The 11,146-nt window shown below is 36.6% G+C and overlaps 1 protein-coding gene across 3 annotated transcripts in view; it reads right to left on the bottom strand.

Annotated features, from left to right (window-relative positions):
* Positions 1-531: 531 nt before the first annotated feature.
* LOC133864661 (uncharacterized) overlaps positions 532-11,146 on the bottom strand; it is a 30,405-nt gene continuing 19,790 nt past the window's right edge. For all 3 annotated transcript variants that reach the window (XM_062301060.1, XM_062301061.1, XM_062301063.1), the window contains 10 exons: positions 10,268-10,549; positions 9,822-9,977; positions 8,734-9,152; positions 7,960-8,440; positions 6,991-7,305; positions 3,918-4,704; positions 3,739-3,797; positions 2,736-3,221; positions 1,270-1,308; positions 532-1,075 (listed from right to left, as the gene is read on the bottom strand). In XM_062301060.1, the coding sequence (XP_062157044.1) occupies positions 887-1,075; positions 1,270-1,308; positions 2,736-3,221; positions 3,739-3,797; positions 3,918-4,704; positions 6,991-7,305; positions 7,960-8,440; positions 8,734-9,152; positions 9,822-9,977; positions 10,268-10,549 (3,213 nt within the window). In that variant the 3' untranslated portion in view covers positions 532-886. The remainder of the gene's footprint in view (positions 1,076-1,269; positions 1,309-2,735; positions 3,222-3,738; positions 3,798-3,917; positions 4,705-6,990; positions 7,306-7,959; positions 8,441-8,733; positions 9,153-9,821; positions 9,978-10,267; positions 10,550-11,146) is intronic.

Here is an 11,146-nt window from a genome sequence, read left to right as displayed (position 1 = left end):
GTCCGGACGCAATATATTAAAGGACAAAAGTCGTTCGGTACACCCGTCCGGACAAGATGCAACTAGTGTCTCGTTCGGAGTACCATCCAAACGAGCTGCCAGTAAAATGAATAAAAATAAATTGAAGTAGAACAATAGGATTTGCGCATTCTAAGAGTCGAGAATATTATAGACTAATGTGTAAATACGGTAATAACTGCAAAGAGAGTAAGAAATCAAAATATTCATTTCTAGAGATTAAACCAAAGATGTAAGCATAAACTTAATGACCCTTCAGTATTCTATAAAAGCATGTTATATATTATTTCGTTGAATCCTCTTATTTTACAAATGAGTTTATGGTGTAAAAAATAAAAAATAATAATAATAATAATATTTCCGCTACGAGATGTACTGTTATTATTTAGCAGCATCACGTGAAAAAATCAGATATTTTTCACTTGCGACTTGTTTAACACTCGGGATGTTACATCTTTAATAGTCACTGTTTATTCAAGTATTTTGACTCCTGTTCACACAAGCAACATAAAATGATGGTGTATCACTGGTTTCCTTAATTTAAAATACAAATTTACAATACAAAACATTTGTTTGTACATTTCTCTATAAATATTGAAATTTTTTAGTAAACAGGGAGTACAAAAGTGTGAAGCTATACAGAAAATCCTAACAAAAGAAAGAAAGCCGTCCGTCAGCTTCAAGAGTTTCAATCCTAAATCACACATTCTACACAAGAAATCTACAAACCGACAAGAGTACTTTAAGAGGAAGAAGACTGCTCATCAAAAACCAATTTCCGAATGCTGAAGTTGTTTTCAACGAAGGTACCTAGGCCGAAGCCCAGCTGGGAACTCTGATAAATATCATACTAGCAAGCTAAAGCTCCCTACAGTAAGGATGTACTCTTGGGATTTGCAAAGAAATGGTCACGAAAAACAGATTTTGTAATGCTGAGCTTGCTCCCAAGGAGAGTACCAAGAATGGCAGGGGGCGGCGCATCGGATGTTGTTTGATGCATCTTCTTTACATGGAGGTGTTTATCCAGAATCATCAACTCCAACAATTTTCTACAGCTCTGTAAGAAATTTAGTACTTTACATTAGCATTTATTCACAAGGAACGAGCAGGTAGTAGTCCATAGGTAGGCAAATTCACAAAGGGCGAGGGGCTCATGTTTTTTAACATCTATTGCATAATAGGATAGCTTAAGCTCTCTAGACTTTATACTTTCATTGTGCACCTTTAAAAATAAGGAATTCAAAAGTTTACCTGAGGGTTCAATATATCCATCTGACGAATAATGTCATCCTAACAAAATAGATGGAAAAAAACAAAGTGAGAAAACATCAACAGATTGTCTAATGCCTCTCAAAAGAAGCTGCTCAAGCTTGGCAGAACGAGTGAGACCAAAATAGTCTCAATTTCTTAATGGGAGAACTACCTATTTCTAACTTAAACTGCATTTGAAAAATACACCCAACTTCCCAGGAAATGTATGATATGCGGTGGTATACGTGACTAATGTCAGTCATGGCTAAAGCAAACCACCCCCTGAACCGGTGGCTCACTTTTTCTAAGTAATGGGAAAGAGGACCGAAACATGCCACTGAAAGACTACTGAGACAAAGATGGGCTACTTAGATGCTTTCAGCAGTTATCCTCCGAATTCCAGTTGGCCTGACCTTTGCTTTAGCCATGACTCCCATTGTCCACTCAGTCAGCACAGCCACTCAACTCCTTTTGGTTCTTTGTTTTTTTTCCTCTTTGAGGACCAAAGAAATGAAATCCAATAAGCACTGCCAAAGAACCTTATTGCTGCAGCCACAACTCAGCAGCACCATCACAAAGCCTTTTCATTTGAAGCAATTTGCAAAAAAAACAATTTGTTGGGCAAGATTCTTTTGAAATTAAAATTTTTGTGACAACATCATTGCTCCACTCAGCACCTCCACCACAAAGCTCTTTCAAAATTGAAGCAATTTGCAAAAACACAATTTGTTCTGCAAGATACTTTTGAAACTAAAAAGTTTGTAAAAACATCATTTGCTAGTTTAAAACTTTGAAGCTTACTCATAAGCAACCAAATAAAAAATTAAAAATTAAAAAAAAAAAAAAAAAAAAAAAAACTTCACTTATAACCCCTAATCTTTCATCACTTTTGAAAAAACGTCCCCTCTTTAAAAAGTATTAATTTAGAGTATCCATTTTTAAATTTTTTTCAATTTCAACCTTCCGTTAGAATTTCCCGTTAAATCCTATCAAAATTCTCAAAATACCCATGTTTATTTTTATTTTTTAAAAAAAAAAAATTATAAATTTAAAAAGATTCAGGCATAAGTATTTTTGCAAATTCTGTTAAATTCTAACCAACAACTAAATCCTAGCAATTTTTTTCTTTTTTTCCTAAAAAAATGGTGTGGTATTTTGGGAATTTTAACAGAATTTAATGGAAAATTATAACGGATGGTTGAAATTGAAAAAAATTGAAAGATGGATACCCTAAATAGACATTTTTTAAAGTTTGGATACCTTTTTTCAAAACTGATGAAAGTTCAGGAGTTATAAATGAAGTTTTTCCTTAAAAAAAAAAAAAACAAACAAACAAACAAAAAAACCAAGAGCTTTCTGCTGAGTTGAACTATATCTTTTTGTTGGGGCCACCTGTTGAAAGAAAGATTTTGCAAACTACGAAGCATTTTTGAAAAACACATGCATGAATTGAAAAAGGCATGTACCTCTAATATCCCTGGATTTTGCATCACAAGTCCAAGAACACGGCGTCTAAGTCCCTTGTAAACAATTTTGTTAATGGTCCCATCTCCATTTATCCATGGCAATATGGGCATACAAACTTCACCAGAACAGATTAAAAAGGTTTCATCCTCATTATCTCCTGCAGGTAAAACAGTTTTGCCCTGCATACAACCTTCAAGTGAATTGTTTGTTTGATTTTCATTTGAGGGCTCAGAGACCACCTCGGGAAGATTAAGGATTGTAACTTTGTGCAGATTGCCCTCACTCAAGTTAATTTTTCTCTGTGAATTAGCATTATCAATAAGACGATTTTCTGGCAGGAGGATCAAATGGCTGTCATCAGTTCCACCCAAGGACCTCATTGATGAAGGTAGTTTGAGATCTTGAGAAAAATCAGACATCGAGGTCAAAAGATACTTGGAACGATATAGAGAATCAACAACATGAACAGAGTCATAAGCATTGACCTGTATAAAGCAAAAACACATTTGAACCAATTGCAAATACAAGGTTTAACTCAGATATGTGATTAAAGTATCAAAATCTCATGTATGAACATCTTCAGGTAAAACTTCAAATTTGCTAAGCTAACCCTAACATTCCATGTTGAAACTTAAGACTCTAAGAAGTCATTTTCTGACAAAATTCTTCTGATGTTCTACGATTCCTCTTGCACCAAAAAGCTCATAAACGGCTTGCTACTGGAAATAAATTCAACCACACCTAAACAAGAACCATTACTCATAAACTCTAATTTTAGCACCCAGCTGTGAGTGAACTTCCAGTTCTAATAACGTTAAACAGGGCAATAACAAAACATAGAGCACACATGAAATGTCGACATTCAACATGCCATGTGGGGTGTAAGAAGGTAGGATCAAAGCATGAATGTGGCAGTGTATAACAGCACTGCAGGTACACCATCATAGCAGTTTTTCAAGATTAATATATATTTCCAATGGCTAACACATTAGAAAATCTAACCTTGAAGGCTTGGTGAAATGCTTGTAGCACGTCAATGATAAGTTCAGGGATCTTTTTATCTAAAAAGGAACAAGAAGAAAATAATTAATCCAGTGAAACATACACATGAATATCATTCTTCCTGAAACTGAAAGCAGAAACGTACACTCATTAAAACACAAAAGATATAGCATTTCTACCTGGTATATTTATGGATTGGGAAACTTCTTCAATGCTCAAACCTTGGTCACCAGCCTTCTTAATGGCAGCAGAAACAGTCCTAAAAACCTCAGGATGGATGGGACTTACTTGTTCTTGATCAGAAGGTTTTGACATCAAACGTTCAGCAAAGCCTGCCATAGATTCCCAAGGTGACTCACTATGATGCCTGGCTACAGAGACAAAGGCATCTGAATTAAGAATTTCCTTCATATGTTCAGTATGCAGGGAGCTACTGCTCTGACCCAAAGCAATGCTGGATGGATTATTCCTATCAAGAAAAAGTTGTTCACAAGTACTGCTACTCTCATCTTTGAACAATTCTACAGCATCGGCTATCGCAATTGTTGCATGACGTACAGATACTATGATGCCAGGAAAACCTTTTTCCCGGCGAGAAACAATTTCACCCTCACTTGCCACTAAGGTTTTCAGTTTCTTAGCCTTATCACTAACACAAGATTCATTATTATCATGTTTACGTTTCAAGCTTCTCAGGTCTTCAGCCTCTCCAACACCTTCATCTGGCAAGTGTGGAGAAATGGACAGTTCACCTGAAGAAACTAGAGCAAACAAATGGAAAATGTCACCACAATGTAAATCTTCAGGAAGATTTATACCCCTCTCCATAAGATCTTTTTCCTTTTCATGGAGCCAACTAGTAAATTTAGCTGCTCTCTTTCCAGTATCAATTGGAAATTTCGACTTAGAAACACCATGCAAGAACTGTTGTGAAAGTTCAAATGGTTGAGTACTGTTACCCCCGACCTACCAAAATTTGAAAGTTCGGGATAAGAAGGCAATTTACATAGAAATTCATATTAGATGAATAGAACTGTAAGATGGATATAGAAGCTACAAAAAAAGGAAGTCATATGAACAGAACCACTAATTATTTTTATAAGTAATTTAAATTCATTGAAAGCGCAAAGGGGCACAACACTAGTACACAGGAAGTATACAAAAAAAACCCTAAAGAATAGAAAAAGAACAAAATTTCAAAAACTCAAAAAAATTAGAAACAGGCAAACATTCCATTCAACTCTCCATGTATAAAGGGATTGTAACATCAGATAACAGAAGACCAGAAATATAATATAGACCCTCTTATTTAATTTATAAGGCAAGTGAAGAAATAATATACTAAACTCCAATGCTGTTTCCAATATGTGTGAGACAGAACAAAGCAATACACTGCTCTGAAGTAATATGACCCACTAACAACAGATGGACAATTCATTCCACAGAGAAACACATCAACTTCCAACACCTAGAAAACCTTCTTTTTGTAGCTCTCAAACCAGGCATTTAAAGCATCAGCAACAAAGCTTCTTAGAAGCCAATCATTTAGAAAGGAAAAAGCTACTTGAAGACTAGAACTGCAGATCTTACTGATGAAAAGTCTGGAGAATGTGGAGCTTAGAATTAATTTGAGCTGAATGTAGTCCTTTAATTCTATTTCCATTGCAAGTAAAAACCTCGTATAAGAAAAAAAAAATTATAAAAAGGGTCAAGGCTGCAGCATTACATTGTCGACATGATGCTCAAGGAGGTCCAGAACATGGTTGCCTACAATCTCAGTACTGATGTACCAAATGGTTCCAACAATAAATGTTTTTTTTTTTGTTCCAACAATAAATGTTCTAATTACAGAATCAAGTGATTACCAAATCAATAATCATAACAGACTGAATAGCCGACTCAATCAAAGAAAGCATGCATAAAACCCAAGATTATGATGTGTTTGGATATCAGTTGGCAAGGGAACATGTCAACATCAGGACCCCTACACTTAAAGATGGGGGACATCCTAATGACAAAGGTGCAGATCAGCAGGCTATGCCACTGAAAAACCACGTAGCAAACAGGCGGTACTTACGATATTTCAGCTTGAGATGCATTTTATGTGGCAGTTTTCTGGATGTTAAATACCATTGGATGGGTTACATTTTATTGGCATTGGAAGCACATCACATTATCACACAATAATGTTTAACAGTTGATGAATCTTCTGCTTCTATGATGGAATAGTTAGGAGATTATCTGCAAATAAACTCTTCAGAACTTATAAATGGAAATAACCCTTTTGGCATATTGTTTATGAGTTTGGGCGTGGGTAATTATTTCGGCATCTTGTTTCAGCTACTACATCTTTACAAACCAAAATTTGTCTAAGACCAGTGAGTTTATACGACATATATGCAGGTTTATTACACAGTTAGACACAAGTAGTATTGAAACTGTCCGAGATTTTTTATTTTATTGGTAAGTTACGCATGCATCCAGTTGGTTTCATAACCATGACCACACCCTCTTAACTCCTTTCTTATAGGGGAAGCAGTTGTCATTTGAGTAAGAGGTCATTAGCTTGAAACAAATTGAAAGTTGGAATCACATTCTCTTACTTATGAGAACCAGTCTAACCTGGCAGTCGGACCAGCTGAACTCTGAGCTAGACGCTTTCAATTCAATATTCTTACAACCAGATCTATACGTGAACAGTCAAATCCAGGCCTAGCCTGGTTGAAAAGGCAGGTTTGACATTAAACAGGTTACAAACTGATTGGTATGACTGGGGCATCAGAAATCGTGACATGAAGCATGAAGTGCAAGGTTGGTACAGGATGGTGGTGCACATGTCTGCGCTGCCTTCTTTTATTTTACACTTAAATCTTTATTATGCACAACACAAAAATAAATATCTATCAACCAGTGGTTAACTCAGTGATTGGAAAACAACTCCCTTGGCTGATTTAACATCCAATATGGTTTTGATTACTATGCACATCGCATGAATCTAGATTTAAGACACGGACACAGTGGTGCAGGAGTGCTTGATAATAGCCAAATAAGCTACAAGGACAAAAAGAAGACCCAAAAGAACATGAGTTTAATTAAATATATGATTTTAAGAGGATGAGACTGCATGCTTATCTCCCAGTACCACAAAATTGACTTGACAATGTACCATACTAGGACCTGAATCCATTTGCATAGCCAATCACCATGGAATGCATGCAATCAAAGAACTAGAAAAAAAAAAAAAGAACTAACCATGATTTTATTCTCTCTAAGGTAGTTAAAAGCTGCAAAAAGATCATGCTGTGAGTAACGCCGTAAAATTTCTGCCAGCAGATTCGGTACTGCCGATGCTGCTGAGGTGCTCAAAAAGACAAGCTTAAATAGCTCTACAGCATTGGAAACAGCCAATGATTCATATACTCGTCTACTAACATTAACCCCTTCATTCAAAAGCTTAATAAACTTCTGATGAAGGCGATGACGTGATTTTTGGACAAAATTTTTCTGTAGTATCCCACCACGGTTCTGAACATCCTGATGAGTATCTGATGCAACCAATTCAGATTCCTGCAAGAGAAAATATATGTTATAGCCAGTCAGGCATTCAAAAGCACGAATATAAAAAGCATATATTTCATGCTCAGCCCCACCCGGGGAGTGGGTAACTGGCAGATGATAAAACAATATTGCACTTCATCATCAATGTGCACGCACATTATGGTGAGGCTTGATTAATGAGGAGGCTCCTCATAACCTAGTACTTACTGGGGTTAAATTGACAATGACAGAGATTGAGAGAGAACAACCAGTTTGATACATTCAATCACATTGATTGAACACTAGAGCTAATTAATTGCATCAACCTATTCTGAGTCTTGTCTCAAATTAACTTTCTTTCTTTTTTTTCTTTTTTTCTTTTTTATGGCGAGGAACCCCTATAAGGTAGGGTCACTTCGTGTACCCACACCTATTAAGTAAACATCGGACCCGTGTAAAGCGCCCCCTTCACACAGATCAGGTAATACTCCGGTTCCGCCAGCGAGCTAACCCCAAGGAATTGTTTGCACCTAAAGAAATTTGTTTTCTTTTTTCTAAGTAATAATACTAAAAAGAAGCTCCAAATGGGGTGCAATCCAAGTAGTTAGGTTGTACTCTCAAATAAAATATTTCGGAAGTAATAGACACCAAATATTTATGAAAGAGAAAGTTGGGGGCATTTACATATTTTTCATCATTCCTGCTTAGATCCGACCACTCCTCATATGCAGATCCAACTTTTTTGGAGGTCTCCAGCTTAGCCATCCTCTTGTACCAAATAACCTCATCAAGGGCTGTTTTTATGCTTTTGTCATCAATATCATACCATGGCTTTTCCTCCAAACCCATCTCTTGAATATGTTCCTCACCATTGGAAAAATTCCTGTTGAGACCTTCCACCAGTGAACTTCGCACAAGCAGTCTGCAATCATCTTTATTTAGTGAGCTGTTCTGGGCTTTTTCTAGATGTTTAGCATACCGTTCAGTGAGCATGTTACAGAGCCTCATTAGGGCTTTTCTAAATTTTCTGTTGCTGTTCAGTAATGCCATTCTTTTCTTACAGGTACTTGGAGGTGCTGGAAGGTCACCAAGCGAAGCCCAATCTGTGCGATGATATTTTGCCCCAAGAGCTGCACGGTATCTTACATACTGGATCACCAATTGCCTGAAAGAAAGATACTATTTTAGGTGAAATACAAAGTGATAAAAATCAATAACATTCTTTACCGAATAGATCATCGAATAGATCAAATAGACAATCGACCCCAAGCATAGAAGTAAATGTATGGCATACACGCAAAAGATGAAGTTCTACCGTCAGGTAGTTTTGACAAATCAATATAATTATGATGTTCTTAATCTTCCGAACAACTATACTACTTGGCCAACTTGGCATGGAATTTTATAAATGAGCCCGTTATGAAATGATCCCAACGATATTTTGTACATTTTCTTTACCTGTCAGCTTCATCTGTCCATGAAAACCTTCTTTGACGAGTTGGATTATTTTTCGAAAAGGCACACCGACTGATAAAGGAATGATACTCATCGTCACTTGGCCCTGGATCCCCCGTTTCTAGATGATCATCCTCTTGAATTGTTTGCAAATTAATGTCATGCTCTCCTGAATGAGTGGCCAAAAGATTTTTTTCTTCCATAAATTGGTTAACAGTATCAGGTGATCTATCAAATCTCTGCTTGTCCAACTGTTCAGTTTCTGTGTCAACTCTGGTGAGCTTTATTGACCTCACTTTGGGAGATCTTTCCCTGCTACGAGAAGATGAACTGCGTTTTCTTTTGACTGGTTGGAACTCATCCCCTTTACCCTGAAATCTATTAAGACGTTGTTGGCGCTTATCATAATACACACGAAGCACCTGCAAGTGGCATTTAAAGAGGCAAACAGGCTTCATGTTAAAATAAGGGGGGGAAAAATACATGGTATATATTATATTCATATTGGACTAGAAAACCTATCGATCAAAGTGACACAGAAGCAGTGCAAAAACAAGCAAATGAATAGAATAATCAAACTGTGTTTTGTACAAGCACAAGACAGAAAAAGGTGAACTTAGGGTCTGAATAGGGCAAGAACAGAAAGTGCTCAAACTGGAAACCGAAAGAAATTCAGCTGTCTACTAAAAATTCCAGTTATCAAGCAGAATGTAATTCCATTGAACTCCCTCTTTGACATGCCCATCAGTAGGCTAAAAGAGCATGCTCTAAGATATTATGACTATAAATTAGAGTACAATTTTCATTTAAATGATAAATAATGGTAAATATAGTCACATTTGACTTCAATTTATTAAGAACTGCAGGAAGGGCATTCAAAGGGATTGGGATAGGTATCCAGTCCAAATTTTATAGCTGATGACATCAATGAAATGAAATCAAACTTTTAAAAAAAAAATGTTATGCTTTTATATCAAACAACCAAATTTTATACTCTCACATAGTCCCTCTTCCTTCTTATTTTAAATTTTGAAATAGTAAATTGAAGAGAAATTTTATAATCATGCAACCAAACTAGAAGATAATCTAACCTGCTCTAAGGTGAGATTGAGATCCTTTGCAATCTTCTCACAATCTTTATATGAAAGTTTTTCACTTAGATCATCCTGCACCACACGGTTTATGAGCTCAGCACGCTGATCAGCTGTCATTACCCGAACTGAAGCCCATGACCGAAAAAGGAAAGCCTACAAAATAAAGTTGAAATAAATTTACAATTATCTGGACACAAAGCCAACATTACAGTTTTGCACACAGCAGTCTCTTTGATAGGCACTTCATAACCTGACAAATTCCTAAAGACTACAAACAATGCAGACAGCACAAATTGAAGGCTATATAATCACTCTATGATTAAACCAATAATTAACATTCTTAGCTAAAAAATGATAGTACGCATTTTAAAATTTTGCCAATGAACAAAGTCTGAAATCATTGCACATAGACAAACTTAGGAAACATTACCCTGAGAGCATACCTCATGAACAGCAGATCCAGGGAATGCAAGTAAAGCAGATCCAATATCAGCAGCAGCATAGCAATACTCCAAAGTTTGCCAATACTCATCAACGGCTGCTCTACTTGACAGGATAAAGTCATGTCTCATTCGTGGGCGAAGATCAAGAGCACTAAAACTTAAAGATGTTGCATATTTTGAAAGTGGTTCCTCTATGTAAGGCTTAAGCTCCATTGCATGTGTAAAAATGGAATGTGGGACCTCGACTCCTTTAAGATGTCCATTAGTTATCATTCGAATCAACTACATCAAAGAACAAGCTGTCAGAAAAAGAAAACATTAAGGGCAAATTACACCTCGCCCCCCCTTAAATAACACCCCATCTACACTTACACCCATAAATTATGAGTCACTGCAACTCGTTTCCCCAAACTACCATTTTGTTCCAAGTAGCACCTTGGGTCAGATTTGGCTGTTAGTTGTGATGGAAACCGTTGCACGTGAGATTCACGTGATGCAAAGGCGTTTTTTCGTGACATTTACCATTTTAGGGTTAATTACGCATTGCCCCCCAAACTAACACCCCATTTGCACTTACAACCATAAACTATGTCATGTGCAGTGTTTTCCGTCCACATTAATGGCCAAATCTGACTCAAGGTGCTACTCGGAACAAAGTGGTAGTTTGGGGATACGAGGTGTAATGAGTCATAGTTTATGGCTGTAAGTGCAAATGAGGTGTTAGCTTGGGGGGCAAAGTGTAATTAATCCTAACATTAATATACTACAATAAATGTGCAAAACAATACTGTTTTACAAGAGCAGCCCTAATCCACAAGGGGGATGGGGAAGCTGTCCAGAACTACATTTATGGCAGCTAGAGCCGCAAACAAAACAGGT

Source organism: Alnus glutinosa, chromosome 3 (genome assembly GCF_958979055.1).
Source record: "Alnus glutinosa chromosome 3, dhAlnGlut1.1, whole genome shotgun sequence".
In the NCBI taxonomy this organism is placed as follows: Eukaryota; Viridiplantae; Streptophyta; class Magnoliopsida; order Fagales; family Betulaceae; genus Alnus; species Alnus glutinosa.
This window is presented reverse-complemented; position numbering and strand designations above follow the sequence as displayed.